This window comes from Triturus cristatus, chromosome 3_1 (genome assembly GCF_964204655.1).
Source record: "Triturus cristatus chromosome 3_1, aTriCri1.1, whole genome shotgun sequence".
Lineage (NCBI taxonomy): Eukaryota > Metazoa > Chordata > Amphibia > Caudata > Salamandridae > Triturus > Triturus cristatus.
In genome coordinates, this window is record NC_140583.1 from 4,959,609 (window position 1) to 4,978,995 (window position 19,387).

The 19,387-nt window shown below is 48.4% G+C and overlaps 1 protein-coding gene across 9 annotated transcripts in view; it reads left to right on the plus strand.

Annotated features, from left to right (window-relative positions):
- The window catches only part of LOC146859576 (uncharacterized), a 185,168-nt gene that overhangs the window by 18,545 nt on the left and 147,236 nt on the right, over positions 1–19,387 (plus strand). For all 9 annotated transcript variants that reach the window (XM_085646486.1, XM_085646489.1, XM_085646485.1 and 6 more), the window contains exon 3: positions 5,672–5,798. In XM_085646486.1, the coding sequence (XP_085502612.1) occupies positions 5,672–5,798 (127 nt within the window). The remainder of the gene's footprint in view (positions 1–5,671; positions 5,799–19,387) is intronic.

Sequence of the window (19,387 nt, forward strand, 5' to 3'; positions counted from 1 at the left end):
GGCACCCTGAAAAGTGATAGGTGCTGCCTGTTTTGTAAGTAAGCAGCAATTGCTGCGAGGTGTAACCGAATGGATGTATATGCTAGGTTACACCTTTGTAGATGGAGCAAGTAACATATGATGTGCTGTATGGACACATTTAGAGGGTTGATTGTGTTGTTGTGGCAGTAAATAACAAATCTTTTCCACTTTGCAGCATAGCATGCCCTAGTAGTAGGGCGTCTAGCTTCCCTGATAATATTCATGCAATCAGGGGGAAGGTTAAGGTATCCGAATTCTAGGACCTCAGGAGCCAGATGGCAAGGTTGAGCTGAGCTGGGTCCGGGTGCCTGATCTCTCCATGGTTCTGGGTTAGGAGGCATGGTGAGAGGTGTAGCTTTTGGTGTGGTACTACCGAGAGTTCCAGCTGTGTGGTGTACCACGATTGTCTGGCCCATGTTGGAGCTACTAGGATCAGTGTTAGGGAATGCTGTTTTAGCTTTCGCTCCACTAATGGAATTAGTGGGAGAGGTGGAAAAGCGTATGCAAATTTGTTTGACCAGTTCATCCATATCGCATTGCCTTTGGACAATGGGTGTGGGTATCTGGCGGCGAAGCTTGGGCATTTTGTGTTTTCGTGGGTGGCGAATAGGTCAATGTGTGGATGCCCCCACTTCTGAAAGAACGGGTGAAGAACCTGTGGGTGAAGTTCCCAATCGTGAATCTGTTGCGTTTGTCTGCTGAGCAGATCTGCCATGGTGTTTTGGACTCCTGGGACGTGTTTGGTCAGGAGAAAGATTTTCTGTGGAATTGCCCATCTGCATATGCTCTGTGCTAATTGAGGGAGCTGTGGAGAGTGTGTGCCCCCCTGTTTTTGAATGTAGTACATGGCAGTTATGTTGTCTGTGCGAATGAGGACTGCCTTGCCTGAAATCTGCGTCTGGAAGGATTTTAGGGCGAGGAAGATTGCCAGTAACTCCAGATGGTTGATGTGGAGTAACTTCTGTTGCGGCGTCCATGTGCCCTGCACTGTGAGATATAACAGATGAGCTCCCCAGCCAGAGAGCGATGCGTCTGTTGTTAGGATTATTTGTGGAACCGGCTCTAGGAACGGCCGCTCTCTGGAAAGGTTTTGTGTGTTCCACCACTGCAGAGAGCGATGGGTGCGACCGTCCACCAACACCAAATCTGTCAGTTGTCCCTGGGTCTGGTTCCACTGGCGCGCTAAACACCCTTGGAGTGGACGCATCTGGAGTCTTGCATGGGGCACTATGAAAATGCAAGAGGCCATCATCCCTATCAGTTACATAAACACCCTTGCTGGGAGAGAGTGTTGAAATATGAATTTTTGACTCAGAGTCTGTATATTTGCAATCCTGGCAGGATTGGGATAGGCTATGGCTTTGGAGGTGTCTATGGTGGCACCGAGGTATTGTTTTGTGTGTGATGGTACCAGGTGGGACTTTTGGTGGTTCACCGTGAAACCTAGCTGGTGAAGTAGTTGGATTGTAGCGGCGGTGTGTTGCACACATTTTTCGTAGGGAGACGTGAATGTGCTGTCTTCTGAGGTGTGCCGCAACTACTGCTAGGCACTTGGTGAATACCCTTGGTGCTGTTGCTACCCCGAACGGGAGCACCTTGAACTGGTAGTGTTGCCCGTCCACTACAAATCTGAGGTACTTACTGTGACCATGGTGTACTGGGATGTGAAAGTATGCGTCTTTCAAGTCCAAAGTGGTGAGAAAGTCGTTCTGGGAGAGGAGTGGAAGAACCTGTTGAAGGGTTATCATGTGAAAATGGTCTGAATGTATGTAAGTATTTAGAGGTCTGAGATCTAGGATCGGTCGTAGAGTCTCGTCTCTCTTTGGAATCAGAAAGTACAGGGAGTAGACCCCTAAATTTTGTTGATTGATGGGGACCTGCTCTATGGCTTGAGATTACCTCCTGTTTTAGTAATGTGGCATGTTCTTGAGACATTGGGTGTTGCCTGGGTGGAATGTTTGGGGGGGGTAGATGTTAATTCTAGGCAATACCCTGAATGAATAATTTGGGTCACCCATTTGTCTGAGGTGATTGTCTCCCAGACGTGAAGGAAATGTTGTATTCTGCCCCCGACCGGAGTGGAATGGTCTGGAGGGAGCGGGGGAAAGTCATTGGGTATTAGGTGTGACAGAGCGGGCGGTATTTGTCTTGCCCATGCCCTTGTTATTATTGCCTCTGTATCCGCCTCTTTGATAACCCTTTGTGAAGGTAGATTGGGGAGGGGATTTGTATGACGTGGATGCACTATCCGAGGAGTAGCCCCTGCCTCTGCCCCGAAAGGAAGAGCGGCTAAAAGAGCGCCTAGGAGTGTGTGACTGTAGGGCTCCCATGGATTTTGCCGTATCAGTATCTTTTTTCATCTTTTCGAGGGCTTCATCAACTTTTGAGCCAAATAGATGATCTTGGTCGAATGGGTGGTTCAGTATAGAGGCTTGTACCTCAGGTTTAAAACCTGAAACTCTGAGCCAGGCATGGCGACGGAGAAGGACACTGGTGTTTATGGCCCTGGAGGCTGTATCTGCTGCATCTAGGGCACAGCGTATAGAGGTATTAATTATTGTTTTTCCCTCTTGGATCAATTCATTAGCCCTATTCCTGTATTTCTCAGGGAGATGGTGCATGATGGTCTCTAACTCATCATAATGCGCCCTGTCGTATCTGGCCAATAGCGCTTGCGTGTTGGCGATGCGCCTTATATTGGCGGCTTGTGACACAGTGCGCTTCCCTGACGCGTCTAGGAGCTTGGACTCTTTGTCAGGTGGTGGTGCTTCGCCTGACGCCTGAGAATTTGAGCACTTCCTAGCTGTAGATACCACTAGGGAATCCAGTGGTGCAGGGCCTTTAATGTATGAAGGGTCTGTGGGGGCGGCTTTGTATTTTTTCTCTATACGGGGGTTTAGGACCCTGGCCCTGACTGGGTCTTTAAAAACCTCCGGTGCATGTTTAATTACTCCCTTTAACATAGGTAGAATGGCAGTAGACCTATGTGCATCATCGAAGGTGTCTAGGAGAAAATCTTCCTCCACTGGGTCAGTATGTAACTCCACCCCGTGGTAGTGTGCCGCCCTTTGTAGTAGGTGGTGAAAGCCTAACGAATCTTCAGGTGGGGATGGCCTAGATGGGTAAAGGTCATCCTGTGAGACATCTGGGATGTCCGGATTGTTATAGTCGTCCCATGGGTCTGGAGATCCAGTAGGGGTGGGGTCTTGTGGCACATTTGCTGGATCATAATAAGGGTCTCCTAAGTCATCTGGGACAGGAGACAAGGTTGGGGAACGATGAGGCAGGGGTGGAGAGGGTGGAGGAGGTGGGGAAGGCACTCTGAAAGGGGAGGTAGCAGTGTCTTTCCTCTTTGGAGGTGGAGGTGGAGCTGGTTTGTCCTAGTGTCTCTTTTTTTAAGACAATGTCAAATGTCCAGTTTTTGGATCCTTGGTGAGTGTCTTTTGCAGAGGATCCGGTGTAAAAAGTTCTTGCGACACTGGTTGTTCGGTCGGTGCCGAAGTTTTCGGGGCCGACGGCTTTTTAGGTTTGTCTAAGCCGTGCTTCTTTGGGACCTCCGATTTTTTTTGTGGTCGTTGCCGAAGAAGGCTTCGGCACGGGAGTGTCGGTGCCGAGGGCCTTGTGATGTTTGATCGGCACCAGAAGGGCAGGTTTCGACACCAAAGGCTTTGGTGCTGGGTTCTGTGTGGAGGTGGAGGCCGATCTTTTCTTCGGTGCCGAAGGGTGTTTTTCGGTACCGCTGGTCGGCTGGCTCGAGCCCGAGCTGCCGGAAGGCTTAACAGGCTTCTTTACCAGGTCCGAAGGTGGGGTGTGAGAAGCAGTATCCTTGGTCTTGCCTAGGCGCGAAGGTGTGACCGAAGCCTTTTTGGGTATCGGCGTGGGTGTGGGAGGTGGTATTGTACTCACAACCCTCTGCGCCGGGGTGATGTCCTCCACATCTGAGTCGTCTGCCTCGGAAGCACTGACGAGGTCGTCGTCCTCTTCTTCGACGTTCTGCTGTCCCGGAGCTTCGACGTCGTCCCCGAAGATGTCGACTGGATTGGAGGTCGAGGAGTGCGCCATGTTGCGTCTAGCCCGTCTATCTCGAATAGTCTTTTTAGAGCGAAAAGACTTGCAGGCGGGACAGTCTCGGGCCTCGTGCTCAGGGGAGAGGCAGAGGTTGCACACCTCATGAAGATCGGTGTGGGGAAACTTGGACCCACATCAAAGGCACTTCTTGAAGGGAGTTCTTTCCATCAGCCGAGACCGGAGCCGGAATAGGCCCGAAGGCCGCCGTCGACAACCGGAATCGAAGAAGTGCCGAAGAGAAGGTGATTAAGATGATTTATTATCTGAAGGATCTCGATGAGCGAGGATTTTGCGTCGATCGTTGAAATGGAAAAGTTCGGAACCGGAGCGCGAAGTATTACATCCGAGCCCGATAGCGGAAAAAAACAATCTGAGGATGGAGCTGAAGCCCATGCGCAATACGAACCAAAGGAGGAGTCACCGACCTCGTGACTTCCAAAGACTTTCCAGGAGGAAAAACAAACTGCAAACATCCGGGCCCAACACCAGATGGCGATCTATGCACAGTGTATAATCTGCAGCTCATATGCCTCGAACATAGTATTATGTTCCTAAGTGTCTGTGGTGTTGTATTATCATGAAAACAATATTGTATCCATTCAACAGACTTCAGCACAATTGGTTATTAACATTAAATCTGTGTTTATTCTTGAGTCTTCTTGACTAAAAACACATCTTGTCAGCCCATCCCACCCGTTAAGTCCCCACAAGGCGCTTCGTCAGGAACAGATTCACATCAGTGAATGATTAGAAGAGTTCTCAGCAACAATCCTTCCCCAATGTTCCTTGTCCGGCGGACGTGGATCCATGAATGGAGGGATTCTACTCCCATCCGCAGAAAGTTGTCATGGTTATCTCATGTTCTTGTACAGGAGCTCTTTTAGTCTTTCTTAGCTATCGAAAGTGTGCTGTCATGCTGCGTACGTTAAGGTCTCTTCTGTTGAGTACCCCACCTCCCTTCACTTGAACGTTCCCTTCCCCCTACGTGTTCCTGGTTGGAAGACAGAGTCTGACACCAAGTCATGTCGGCTTCAGGAGACCCAAGTGTTTCGGTGGATGGTGCTGTTGCTGGGTCTTCTTCAGGACTAGAGGAGACGATTGCCTCATCCAAAAGGAGGAAAGGTCTTTATCCAGCACCAAGTTGGAGATTGGAGATTGCCCTTCTTTATAAAAATAATTGATAGGCACCTCATTCTGAAATTACGTAATGCTGTTTTACAAAGCTGTAGTTCACTGTTGGGTAATTTACTGTTGACCTAACTATTAAAATGAACAACACACAAACTAAAATAGATTGCTAAGTTTTGGACCCTCGTCAGCTAGGAGTATTGTGCCCACTCCATTTTGGCTCATGAGGTTGTCTCCTGACCAGACCTAAATCGTGCAGAGAAATCACGCAGTGCTTCACCTGCGATGGGTAAAAAGTTGTGCCTTCTCTGGCTTCACTGAATTGTTGGATTGCTCTGTAAAACTTGTGGGGCCCAAGAGCAGAGAATGTGCTCCTTCACATGACAACCTGTATACCGTACATGCAGTATATAATGTCTCTTAATTTGACGTAAGTATGCCTCAATTCCTACAGGTGCGCGTTTCGTTCCACGATGTTGCAGCCGGCTTCTCCGAGGAGGAATGGGAACTCCTGCACAAGTGGCAGAAGAGTCTGTATGAGGCTGTGATGAGAGAGATTTACCAAGTCCTGGACTCATTAGGTAAAGTTGCATTGATAAAGTAAACCAGCCACTTCACGTTTATCCTTTAAACTTTCCTTTCCAATCATGTGATGATTCTGCATGTTTTTCTTCTGATCTGCAGTTTCATTTTAGGATTCATTCAAAATGTGGAACTTTGCCTTGATCTAATCTAAAAATGAAAATGGAATAATGTTTTTATATATATTTGTCAATGCATGTATGCAACTGCATCTGCCTTAGCGCAATAGAACAATAAAAGTAGGTTCTTGGGCCCTAAATCCAATAAATAGGAGCAGATGAAGGTGATAATGCAAGTACGTAAGGCACGGCAGTGGGTGGGGCATGGCAGTGGGTAAGGCACGTTTGTGGGTAAAGCACAGCACTGGGTAAGGCAAGGGAGTTTGTAAGGTCCGGCAGTGGGTAGGGCATGGTAGTGGGTAAAGCACAGCAGTGGGTAAGGCACGGTAATGGGTAAGGCACAGCAATGGATAAAGCACAGCAATGGATAAAGCACAGCAATGGATAAAGCACAGCAATGGATAAAGCACAGCAATGGATAGAGCACGGCAGTGGGTAGAGCACGGCAGTGGGTAGAGCACGGCAGTGGGTAGAGCACGGCAGTGGGTAGAGCACGGCAGTGGGTAGAGCACGGCAGTGGGTAGAGCACAGCAGTGGGTAAAGCACAGCAGTGGGTAAGGCAAGGGAGAGGATGAGGCATGGCTGTGGGTAATGCATGGTAGTGGGTAAAGCAAGGTAAGGCAAGGCAGTGGGTAGGCATGGCTGTGGGTAAGGCATGGGAGCGGGTAAGGCACGGTAATGGGTAAGACAAGGCAGTGGGTAAGGCATGGCAGCATGGCTGTGGGTAAGGCATGGAAGCGGGTACGGTGAGACATTCATGCCAGCTGATAGACCAGGAGACGGCAGGCCCCTCAGATCAGGTTTGTGATGTTACTTTTGATATAAAATGAAAAATTTAGACATTTCAAGAAGGACGCTACCCATTGCAACTGAGTAACTTGTGTCACTGAGTTGGGCGACCAATGTTCATCACAATTAATAGAATAATTCTTGTCTTGAGGTCTGTTCGTCTCTGTCTGCTACATAAAAGTATTTTTGCTATTCATTTTGGAAACCTTACTCATGGTATTAATCAGATTGCCTCGTACAATATAGCCATGCAATCTCCAGGAGACCCAATGGCGCTGTAGCTAGGTCTTCTTCTGGAATAGAGGAGATGATTGTCTCATCCAAAAGGAGGGAAGGTCTTTTTTCAGCCCTCAGGCCATCTGTTAGACCCTTGTTGAGCCAGCCTGCTGTCAGCCTTTAATTGTCTATCTTACTCTTGCATTACTACCTGCACCCAATCTGAATTTCCTTTTACTGATACAGTCCGACATCTTCAGTACAACTTATTGGCCGAACCACAATTAATGTGTTTAGGCGAGATGTGCATACAGCATAAAACACATCATTTATTACCAACTGGAGGAAAACCTCTAACCTAGTGGGGTTTGTCTCCATTGTTAGCTTTATCATGATCCTGCCCAGGAACCTTAGAAGTGCCTCATTGTTTTAAAGCATGGACCAGTGCGTTCCTCCGGAGAGGACGGTCTGGAGCCAGCCTCTGGCAAACGCATAAAGGATACTTGGCGACCAAACATTCTACCTGGCTTCCCATGGTCCGGGTTGGGTACCACTGGCAGAGTGAAATGCCAAGGGTGCCGGTGTGAGCAGGGCTGCCAGTGTGTTGATGTACAGGAGTTCCACGCTAATGAGCGTGTCGCCAGGCAAAATACTCAGAGCCCTGATTTATACCCTCAGTGGGTCTTCTCAAAAATTGATTTACTTGCATTAATCCGTAGAGAAATATACGTGGCTGGGAGTAACACAAATGAGCTCATCTATTGAAACCCCAGTCACTGTATAGATTAGGTTTTTATGGTCCTGAAGAAAAGCCGCATGAGTTAGGCTTGAAGCATGTCGACATTCAGCGACCTTAGCTAATCACTTCTAGCAGGTGGCACCACATATTTTAACATAGGCAGTAGGACTCCCATCATTAAAATATTTCTGAAGAGCTCTCTCCTATTTTTATCCCACTCTTTTACATATTTACTTAAAATGCGCCAATCTACTACTTTACCCACACTTCACCGTACGGTTTATAAAGCGATCTCCGGTAAAGAGCCCCATTGAGGGTGCCTGTCGGGCATTGCAGCGCTGGTCCGACGTTTTGAAAAAGCCCAATGATGAAGCATGACACCTATCCAAGTATGTGAGGGCATTTGTTCCTACAGCGTAATGCTCCCTGCAGACTCTGTGGAACGTAACTGACCTGAGCAGACAAATCTGTACTTACTAGGAACTGCATACCCCGGTAGGGGGGGTATTAGCTAATCGGAGCATGTATGCTGGAACTGTATGCGCTCCAAGTGCCTCCCTCATTTTATATATATATATATATATATATATATTCCGCAGGACACCCGTATCTCTCCGCAACGTGAGACAGGCCACACCAAATGTGCTTGTTTCATTCATTTATTCGAGGCAAGGCAGGCATGACGCGTTTCAACTCCAACGAGTTTTAATCATATGCAGGCATTCAAACGGTGGAATCGCCAGCTTTTAAAATACGTAACTTAAGACATTGAAAACGGACTCAAGTTGGATTAAAGCAGCAGTTAGTGTTTAAATTCGACAACTTTCATTTACTCAGGGATGAAAAGTACACCTTTTCCGTTGTTTAGATTCAGGTTAAATGCCTCAAATCAAGTATTTTAGTAATCACTGTTATTCATCTCTGCAAAATTCGTTTTTCATTACTTTATGTAGTCACTCCTCCTACAATGTCCATAATGCACTTTTTCTGCTGCTTTTCACCCACTCGGTTATTCAATGCAGATTTTGGCAGAACTTAGACTTGCTTTCTATGTGCAACCCTGTATGCATAGCGCCTTCAAAGGAATAGTTCCATGTTCTGGATATATATATATATATATATATATATATATATTACCACTGGCAGTCGCCAGTAGGTAGTTATAGTTAGGACATATTTTCCATAGGAAATCCGCAACATTCTATTCCCAATAAGTCAGGCGCCGGTTGACGAATCCTCGCGAAATTTTCCAAACTTTTGGTCTGCTCCGCTCCTACCCTGAAAGTTTTGCGGTGATCCGTCAAGCGGGGGCCGAGAAAAAAGGGGGGGTCCCAAAACGCGTTTTCCCCATGCAATTTCCCATAGGATCTGTTGTCGCAGCTACAGCCCGAACCGCTGAACGGAATGACACCAAATTTGACAAAGAGGTAGTCCCCAGTTCGGACTCGTGCCTTTTGCATATATGGTGTGAATCCGTTCAGTAGTTCCTGAGAAAATTAGAGTTAAAAGTACATATATATCTATGGCCTCAGAGGATCCGCGCACCCTACCCGCACCGTAAGCGCACCCTCCCCGAACCAAGCGCGCACCCTCCCGATTGCGCGCTGAATGCTAATTGGCTGTCGAGTGTCTCTCTACATTCGAAATCAGGAACTGTTGGCGGCCATTTTCTGCCTCGGTAGAAGCGAGGCTGAAGAAGCAAGGGGAAAAAGTGTGTAAAACATACAAAGGGGGCAGAGTGGAAATACTCTAACCCTCTAGAGGTGCTTAGGGGGTCCCAGAAGGACTCCCTGGGGCCCCTTTTAAAAAAAAAAAGAAAATACGGCGAAATGCGCGCACGGTGCGCGCATCCTATCGCGTTGGATGCACGGATCCTCTCGCGGTGGGTTCGCGGATCCAAGGGAAAAAAAATGAAATTGTTGGGAGATAAAGATTAACCTTAAGTGTTTTGTTCTTGAGTGGCTCTAAAAAGAGCCGTTGTGTTCATTCAGAGTTTTTGGTACTTATAAGTAAGTACCTATACAGAGTCTAAAGTTGTTGAGGAAGACTCTGTTTCCTTCATCAGTAAAGTGTACTCCATCTCTCCTATACATCTCTTGCATATGAAAGCGCAGATTGTTATTGTAAATGGACCCCATTCTGTAGTCTCGGAGAAAATCAGAAACAGAGGTGTATCTTTCTTGGCGTGGAGGTTCCACAACAAATTCCTCATCGGACGAAAGGTCTGATTCAGATGTTGGTTGTTGTGCAGAAGCCATTGTTTTGAGAAAAATTGCAGCTGTGGAAATCTTCCCCCAAAAGTTTCTTCTAGATGAGATGTTCCTCTAAAGAAGCTCAAAGAAGAATGATTGAAATGGGTGGGGTCTTTCAGTAGTTAGAAGAGGAAGTGTAATGAACCAATCAAATCTCTTTTTTTGGAGGTCACATGGGATCCGCGCACCGCGCGCTTACGCAGCACGCAGCCAGCGCACATCCGCGAAATTGAATTAAAAAAAATTATAGGATTAGATGTAAAAATATATTAGTTTTAAGATTAGTTTAGAGTTTGTCTTCAATTAATATTCACATGAAATACATATATATGTTTTTTTAAATGTTAAATACTTCGCGGGATCCGCGCACCTACCGCGTCATAGACGCAGATGACGCATCGCGGAAGCGCGTAAACGTCGCGTTACGTACATCGAACGTGTCGCGTATAGGCTGGGAGTCACGTACCGGTCGCATAGCGATCGCGCACTAACCACGTACCCGACGCATACCATGCGCGGACGCTGTCGCGTAGGAATCGTGAACGGTGCGCTCAGGGTGCGCGGATCCAAAAACATTTTAAAAAATATATACAAAATAAAGTTTTGCACATATAGTTCAAATAATATTTTGAAAAATATAAAAAAATATGTTTGAAAAAGCAATTAACTTCAAATAATAATTTTTAAAAGAATTAATAGAAAAAATAAGTTTAAAAAATGGTGATAAAGTCTATAAAAAAAACAAAATGAATGAATTTGACACACTGAATTTGAAAAATATACAAATCCAATCAAAATCATTAAACATGACATCTTCAGAGATAAGTTAAAGATAGGAATTAGCATTTAAAAAACCTTTGAAATTCACTGAAAAAACCATAGGTTTCAGGCACGTTATAGTTAGGAATTGGCATTTAAAAAACCTTAGAAATTCACTGAAAAAACCATAGGTTTCAGGGGCGTTATAGTTAGCTGGACATTTTCCTCGTACAAAACCCTAGAAATTCCCCTGTTATAGTTAGTTTAGCTAACTATAACTCGCGCCCCCGCAATGCACTGCTGATGACGTCACATATTACATCACTCATGACATGGTCAGTGACATCACTGATGACATCACTGATGACATCACTGATGACATCACTGATGACATCACTGATGACGTCATCCATGTGATAAATTAGTGCATCTTCTCACACCCTAATATAACCTTTGATATACCGACTCAAAATTTCAGACGGCCATTTTGACAACCATAGATACTCCAATGCCAATAACTACTCACCCACTCATTGACTTTTAGGTCTACATACATGTCCACTCACTCACCTCTACAGTCACTCATACTTACAGTCACTCTGTGCCTTTATACACCTATATAGACACACACACACCGCCAATCATCCATTGAGGTACTGACCCATCTAGTCAGTCATGCAAATAATTAATCACAGTAAAATTTACTCACCTACACAGTTACAAACACTCAAGTTCACTTACTCATAAAAATACTAACAAATTCTGTGTCTTCCTGCAGAAAAAACAAACAGCACATGACACAGATATCCTTGCACTATGGCGCATACAGCCACTCCCAAAATCACACACTCTCACATATAGATAGTTATATACTCTTACACACATATACACTGCGTTTGACATATGTAGTTACTGACACATGTACAACTGAGATATACATTCAATCACTAACACCCCCATGCATACACTCACCCAACCATACAGTGCATCACAGATGCACTCTTAAAACCATGCACCCACTGAATCGCCCACTCACACATCTAGTCACAGTCACACACACCCTACCCACACAAACACTCAGGCACCCATACAGATACTCAGACAACCAATCAATAACCCATATAGACACTCATATAGCTATTCACAGAACCATGCAGCCACTTATACACCAACACACAGACACATACAGACATTCACACAGTTTAGTCTAGTGTCTGCAGTAAGATACATTTAATGACTCACTTATAGAGTCAGTTACGCACCACAGAAAATCATCCATTTACACACTTGTACACCCACTTATTTTTCAACAGGCCTTTCCCTATATATATTAAACATATTAAAACTGTTCAGAAACACATACTCAATGGATGATGTCATCAGTGATGTCATCAGTGATGTCATTTGAGATGTCATCAGTGATGTCATCAGTGATGTCACTGACCATGTCATGAGTGATGTAATATGTGACGTCATCAGCAGTGCATTGCGGGGGCTCGAGTTATAGTTAGCTGAACTAACTATAACAGGGGAATTTCTAGGGTTTTGTACATGGGAAATGTCCAGCTAACTAGAACGCCCCTGAAACCTATGGTTTTTTCAGTGAATTTCTAAGGTTTTTTAAATGCCAATTCCTAACTATAACATGCCTGAAACCTATGTTTTTTTCAGTGAATATATATATATATATAGTAAACTGCTACCCAATGTTTGCAAGTGATAAAACATTGTTGATATTAAGGATATAATATGGATAGGAAGATGGTTGTGGATATTGGAGTATAGGATCGATGATTCAGGATGATCAGTATTAGATGCGCTCCATGGTTGTAGCGCAGACGAAACTTCTCTTGTACATCAATGCAATGAGAGGCCACGGGGCTCCTTCCTCTCCCTGTCAAACTAGACAGATACCTATGTGCGCACACAAACACACATAGCTCTCCCCACCCCTCCATCAGTGATACTCCTGTGTTGCATTGGTTTGTATTTTGCCAAAACAGGGAAGTTACATGTAGATGGCCACTGTTATTTCCTATTGATGGAAGGTAAAATGTGCTAATCCCTTATTCCATGCACTCACCAAACTGATATACCAGGCAACCCTGGTATGGTCATTAGTCCTAAGTGTTCCCCCCCTTATCTCCACACGGGTGGAACACTGTGAAAAGCACAGGGGGTATGTTAAGGGGTTCTGCTGCCCTGGTGAGCTTGTGGACCACATGCGAGGTCTAGATTACCGAGCTGGTGATTTTGCCACCACATACCAGACTGTCCCGCACCCCCGGTCCCTGGGAGTGGTGGAGCATCTTCAAGGCTCTGAGCAGGCAGTCTCTTGAACCTTTGGGTTCCCGCATATAGATGTCGTGAGACATCCCTTGAAGGAAGTCATATTCTTTCTGCATTTCTCCTTTGAAATAGAAACCTTAAAACTAACTTTGTTCATCATGAGCTTTGACGTGGCCCCCCCTGAGAATTTGGGGCAACATCCATCTATACATTTCTGCTTGAGGTTATCCCTCTTTCCTCAAGGTGGATGCCCTATTGCCAGCACAGTGTGTTTGATCCTGCTAGCACCTGCCTTTGCAGATATATCTGTAGTAGACCTTACTCTTTGTAACCCTTTGTAAACTTCCAGTCATGAATGATCATCTCTGAGATCTTGGTCCAGCTGCACTGACTCTGATCTGACGCGGCCCCTTTGCTGAAGGTGACCTTCTGCACTGGGCTGTAGTCCTCGTAAGCATCATCCCAATCACTGAGAAACCCAAATCCAGGGCTCCACGCTTTGAGTCGATGGTGGGATAGCCCATAAATATCTTAACTGCGGGTCACCAAGGAGGAAGAGCACGCTCCTCAGCCACGTTTAATCAGAGTACATCTTCATCGTGTGGTACTGTAAAAATCGGAACCATGTAGGTGGCATGGTCCCACCATGCCAAGTTTGGTATCAGCGAACCGCAAATGAGCAACGCGGTATGTATGAGTGTTTTCATCATGTTCCACTGATGCATTCACCGTGTATACGATACTATCCATGGGTTCCATTTTACAGTAGTAGCCATTTTTGTGGTTGCCCTCACATAGGCTGCGCACTAAGGCCATGCCTAGGCTTAAAGGACACGTACACCTTCGGTGACTTCTCTCTGACCTGTGCAAGCCGACTCCGCTGCCCGAGGTCAATCCTGTCCGGCCGGTTCCTTTCTCGCGGCCTAATGTGATTTGCATCAGGGCTCGACCCATCATAAAGCCCCTGTTCGCACACGATCCCTGACTAAGCTGTTTTCCACACCTGACTCTGTTTCCTACTTTATGGCTTGTTTTACGAGCAGGAGGTGCCCGTGTTTATTGGGGTCTGCCGATATCTGATGAGGGATCTGAGCCTTGCTGGGTAAACAATTGTGGTCTGGCTGAACTGAAATGTGGGATGGTCATCATGACTCTGCCTTTTCGTTTGTAATGAATACATATGAATGACCATATCGTAAAACGAGGAATGTGTGCCTGAAGCATGATATTTTGTATATAAGGAGAAGACTGGTTTTGTAACGGGAGCAGTCTCCTGAGAACATACATCGTGTTGTACTTCTCGGATACCTGTGATTGGTCTGCAGCCAATAAAGACGTTCTTTGAATTCACCTAGAAGACTCTGTGTTTCTGTGGGTCTGAAACTGGAAGAATCCGAAGTCTTAGGGTGTGTTCCCCTGCACCGCTGGGTTCTAAAAACCCGGTACTTCAGTCGAGCATCAGAGCTCTTCTTTTAGCAAGAGCTTCATCTGTGACGAGAGCAGAGTGCATCGCCCTTCATTAGATTATTTCATCCTTATTTAGAGTGCTTCACCCTCGAGCAGAGCGCATCAGTCTCCAATCAGAGCGCTTCACCCTCGAGCAGAGCGCATCCGTCTCCAATCAGAGCGCTTCACCCTCGAGCAGAGCGCATCAGTCTCCAATCAGATCGCTTCACCCTCGAGCAGAGCACATCAGACCATGACGATGCTGTACTCTCCTAAGCATGGGTTTCCACCGTTTTAACACGAATGTAGGAATGGCTACTTTTTTGACACCATGTCACAGTGGGATGTTGTCAATTAGTGTAACTGTGTCATACCCGCTGTTGACTAAGTGTACATTTGTATATTTTCTTAGCCTTGAAGTCTCGGAGCACTGTCCTGAGATTTGCAATGAAACACGTGTTTGCTAAGGCTATGAACAGTCCCATTGGAACACAATAGCGACTAAGCATTAAAAGAAAAGCAGAAAAGCATTAAATCCAAGTGAAACATCAAACAGCGGATTCTTTTTTATGACCATCTTGTTACAATTTTGATTTTCCACTGCAGGCGTGTGCAAGTGTCAAGAATTCCTGTCATGCGAGGGGAGGAAAACGGTAACCAGCGTAAACGGACTACATCTCCCAGGATGCTTAGCGGTTGAGAGGTTATGTAAACAGGAGAGCTGTTACATAACTTAAGGAAAACACGCCCTTATGTAAACAGGAGAGCTGTTACATAACTCAAGGAAAACACGCCCTTATGTAAACAGGAGAGCTGTTACATAACTCAAGGAAAACACGCCCTATAAAGGGAGGAACCGGGAGGTACAACGCTGTCGGATATTGTGTTTACACCGACGTACCTGCTTCGTGAAGAGCAGTGTTCCGGAGTGGTGCTCCAGTAAGGCAAGAACGGAGGTAGGTCGAGTCGTTACTCCCTGGACCGTGTCTTGCCCCATCGTCACCTATGAAGGACCCGGAAGCTCTACCGGTCAACCATTGAGCTTCGCTTTTTGACTCGGCGGAGTCAAAGCGCAGTGGCGCTTTTGCTGGTTGGAGTCGTAACTCCCAGCCCGACCAGAGATACAGGGACTGCCAGCTGTAACGCACACCAGGAGGTGTTTGCCGCGTTACAGACTCAGAAGTCCACAGGATCGATCGATCGAGCGGCTGCTCTCGGTTCAGTCTTCTTGCTTTTGATTGGGGTATCGGTGACGCATCACCAGGAGGTGACTCCGCGTCCCGGTGCAGTCTGAGGAAGAGGTTGAGCGGCTGCTCCCTTCAGGTAGAGACCCCGGCTGGGTGTTTCCCTGACTCCTCGATTCTCCCCAACACTCTTCGTGCCCCTCACAGCCTACCGATTGGCATTGTCGGCCATTTCATTTCTGCCCTCTGTTGGCATACGCCGGGATCGGCGTATATGCAGAGGACGGTTAGGACCATCCGTGCTGTGGGCTGGTAACGTACTTAGCCTGGAGGATTCCAGTGACTATAACTTTTGTTTATTCGTTGTATTGTTTTTGCCTTCATTAAAATAACTAACCCTTCACAAGTGGTTGCGTCCTCATTATCGTGTCTGTTAAACGATCCTGAGACGTTCAGGGCGTTACAAAATATCCGACCGTAATAACACTAACTGTCTCCCGGTCGATAACAGACATGGCAACACTTGATGATGTGCTGGCTGCTTTAGCGACCGTGCAAGTTGAAGTGGCTGCCTCTAGGCAAGAAACAGCCGATGTAAAAGCCAGACTGGATGCTATCTGTTGGACAGGCCACATGAAGGGCTTGCTCCCTCCCCGCATGACAGGGCCCGAGCCCCGGCCCTCCAGGCGTTACCCACAGAAATCACCCGCACCCCGTCTCCCGACGGAACTCCTGCCCCCGGGCCTCTATGTATCATGCGGCCCGTTGTAACTACCACCTTCATCGGGACCTGCTGGCGCTGCCGCGGACCGTGTACCAACCACCTTTATCGGGACCTGCTGGCGCTGCCGCGGACCGTGTACCGACCACCTTTATCGGGACCTGCTGGCGCTGCCGCGGACCGTGTACCGACCACCTTCACCGGGACCTGCTGGCGCTGCCACGGCCCATCCCAGCTAGAACACCGAGCTCGAGGATTGTGAGCTATCCATCATCGCATCTACCAGATTGGTAACCAGACTGTCCCGCTACCCCCTTTCCCAAACCAAGAGACTAGAATCGAGGGGACCCCTGAGTCCAGACCTCCTTGTACCATTCCTTCGTACCTTAAGAAATCGCTTATAAAGAACGTTAAATCCTATCCTTGTGTGGTGTACATCTGTGGGGGGGAAGTTACTTGTCTGTACGATCGCTGGAGACGGCTCTCCCCGGAGACCTCTCCCCTTGTCCTCGGCCGACCCTCCCGGTCCGTATAACATTGGTGGCCAGCGGCGCGATCCGAATCAACGCGTAATCGTATAGAGAGTAGCTCACCCCACGACAAAACCACAATGTCAACCAAAGAGAGCGGATCCACCGAGAAATTCCAGATGGAGAAATTGGAAGAGTACAGCCATCGTGAACTGAAACCATTCTGCATGGAACTAGGCATTGCTACCACCGGCCTGAGTACCAAGGACGATTTTAAGCACGCCATTGAGTCGTGGGCAGAAACCGGGGTCGCCAGATCCCCAGACCGAAACATGGCCGCATCAGAGAGGAACGCCACGGCTCCCGAGGAGCGAGGAACGAGCCTCTCGCAGGAAGAGATCCAAGAAAGAGAAAAAAACAGACTACATGAGTTAGAAATGGCACGGCTCAAAATGGACGGTGAACTAAAATTAGCCGAGCAAAAACTGAACCTAGAACATCTGCGGCTCCGAGAGGAACGGGAAGAGAAACAGAGACAGAGAGAGCTCGAAGAAAAGAGGTTAGCATACGAACACGAGCGCAAACTGGCAGAAATAGACCTACGGAAGCAGAACAAAGAACCAGAGGTGCCCGAGCGACCGCGCACCCCGGGAGCAACAGAAAAGAAAGTCCACATCCCCAAGGATGTCGTTCGAGAATATGTCCGAGAGGACGACATACAACAGTGGTTCAAGGCCTACGAGATCGCCATGACCTCCCACCGGATCGATCGAAGTGACTGGGGAGCCGGCCTGTGGGGGAGGTTCGTCAACGAAGGCCGCGATGCCCTGCTACAGCTCCCAGACCATCAGATGTCATCCTATGACCACATGAAGGCTGCCCTACTCACCCGGTATGGGCTCACACCCGAAATGTACCGCCAGAGGTTCCGAGACTGCACCCGGATCCCGGGTACAACTTGGGTGGAATATGTCAACTATTTCAGCCGAGCCTTCGAGGGTTGGATCAAGGGAAGCCACGTAACGACCTACGAGCAACTTTTTAATCTCATGGTGTGGGAGCACCTCTCTAACAACTGCTTCGTCGAGCTCAGGCAGCACCTCCTCGACAGTAAATTGACTGACCCACGGCAACTCGCCGCCGAAACTGACCGGTGGGAAAGCACCCGAGTGGGCCGGAGAGGGCCGCACGAACAGAACCGGAACAACCAAGGTCAGCACCGTCCCCGAGGAGGAGGCCAGGGACGAGGAAGAGACACCGTCCCGGCCGCTCCCGCTGCCAGCACCCCGCTCCCGGCCAGCCGGGGCAACCCCCCGATGCGCCCGGGGTTCCGAGCCAACGTCACGTGTCACCGATGCCAGCGAGTCGGCCACTACGCCAATGACCCGAACTGTCCACAGAACCAAACTCCAAAACCCCGCCAGGTAGCTGCCGCCGCCCTGGGGGGAGAACAAATCTCTGAAGAACAAGAAGAATACGAGCAGGCACAACAAGAGTGGGAACCGGCCGCCATGGTACTAGCGTGCCTAGGGGGAAGAGACATGGTCCCGCGGGCCCCCCTACCCGCCAACACCAGAAAATACAGTCAGTGGGTGAACATTAATGGACGCCAGGCCAAAGCACTACGGGACACGGGGGCCAGTGTGACGGCCGTCCGCTGTCACCTGGTAAAACCAGAGCAGATCCTGCCGAACATTCTCTGCCCCGTCCGTTCAGCCGACAACTCGGAGAGTCTATGTCGGATGGCCTGCGTCCCCTTCGAATGGGGAGGAGTCTCCGGCATGTTGAAGGTGACGGTCCGGGATGATGCCCCCGTGGACTGTCTCCTGGGGAATGATCTTGAGAGTTCCCCGTGGGCCGCCGTTGAGAGAAGAGAACACCTGGGGATGTTGGGCCTCCCAGACTGGGCGTGTGTAACCACCCGGTCCATGGCCGCCCGTGCCATCCCCCGACCCGAAGAACCCGAATGGCCTGCACCTCCTCCCCCGATCGCTCCCGTAGAGGACGCCGACTATACCGACCCCCCAGAGCAAGCCCCCCGAAGGGGTAGCCCAGCCCCCGGTCCTTCCCGACCTGGCTCAGTGGCGTCAAGAAGGGGGGCCCACCCAGGAACAGTTTCGCCAAGAGCAGAAGACCTGTCCCTCCCTCGAGGGACTCCGCCAGCAAGCCCTCGCCCAGAGCGCAGGGGACACCACCGGTGCTCACTGGATCTATTGGGACAACGACCTGTTATACAGTGAACAGAGAATCGCGGAGTTAGGGGCCAGTCGAGTGCTGGTGGTGCCCCTCCGTTTTAGAGACTTCCTGCTAAATTTGGCCCACGATGTCCCTCTGGCTGGACACCTGGGCCAGGACAAAACCTACAGTCGCCTGGTGACCCACTTTTTCTGGCCGAAGATGAGGAACGACGTCCTCCACCACTGCCGGTCCTGCCCCACGTGCCAGGCCAGCGGGAAGAGCGGCCGCAAACTCAAAGCACCTCTGCAACCCTTCCCAGTTGTCACCATCCCGTTCGAGAGGGTGGGAATAGACCTTGTGGGGCCCCTGACCCCCGTACAGCACAAGGACATCGGTTCATCCTGGTACTGGTGGACCACGCCACCC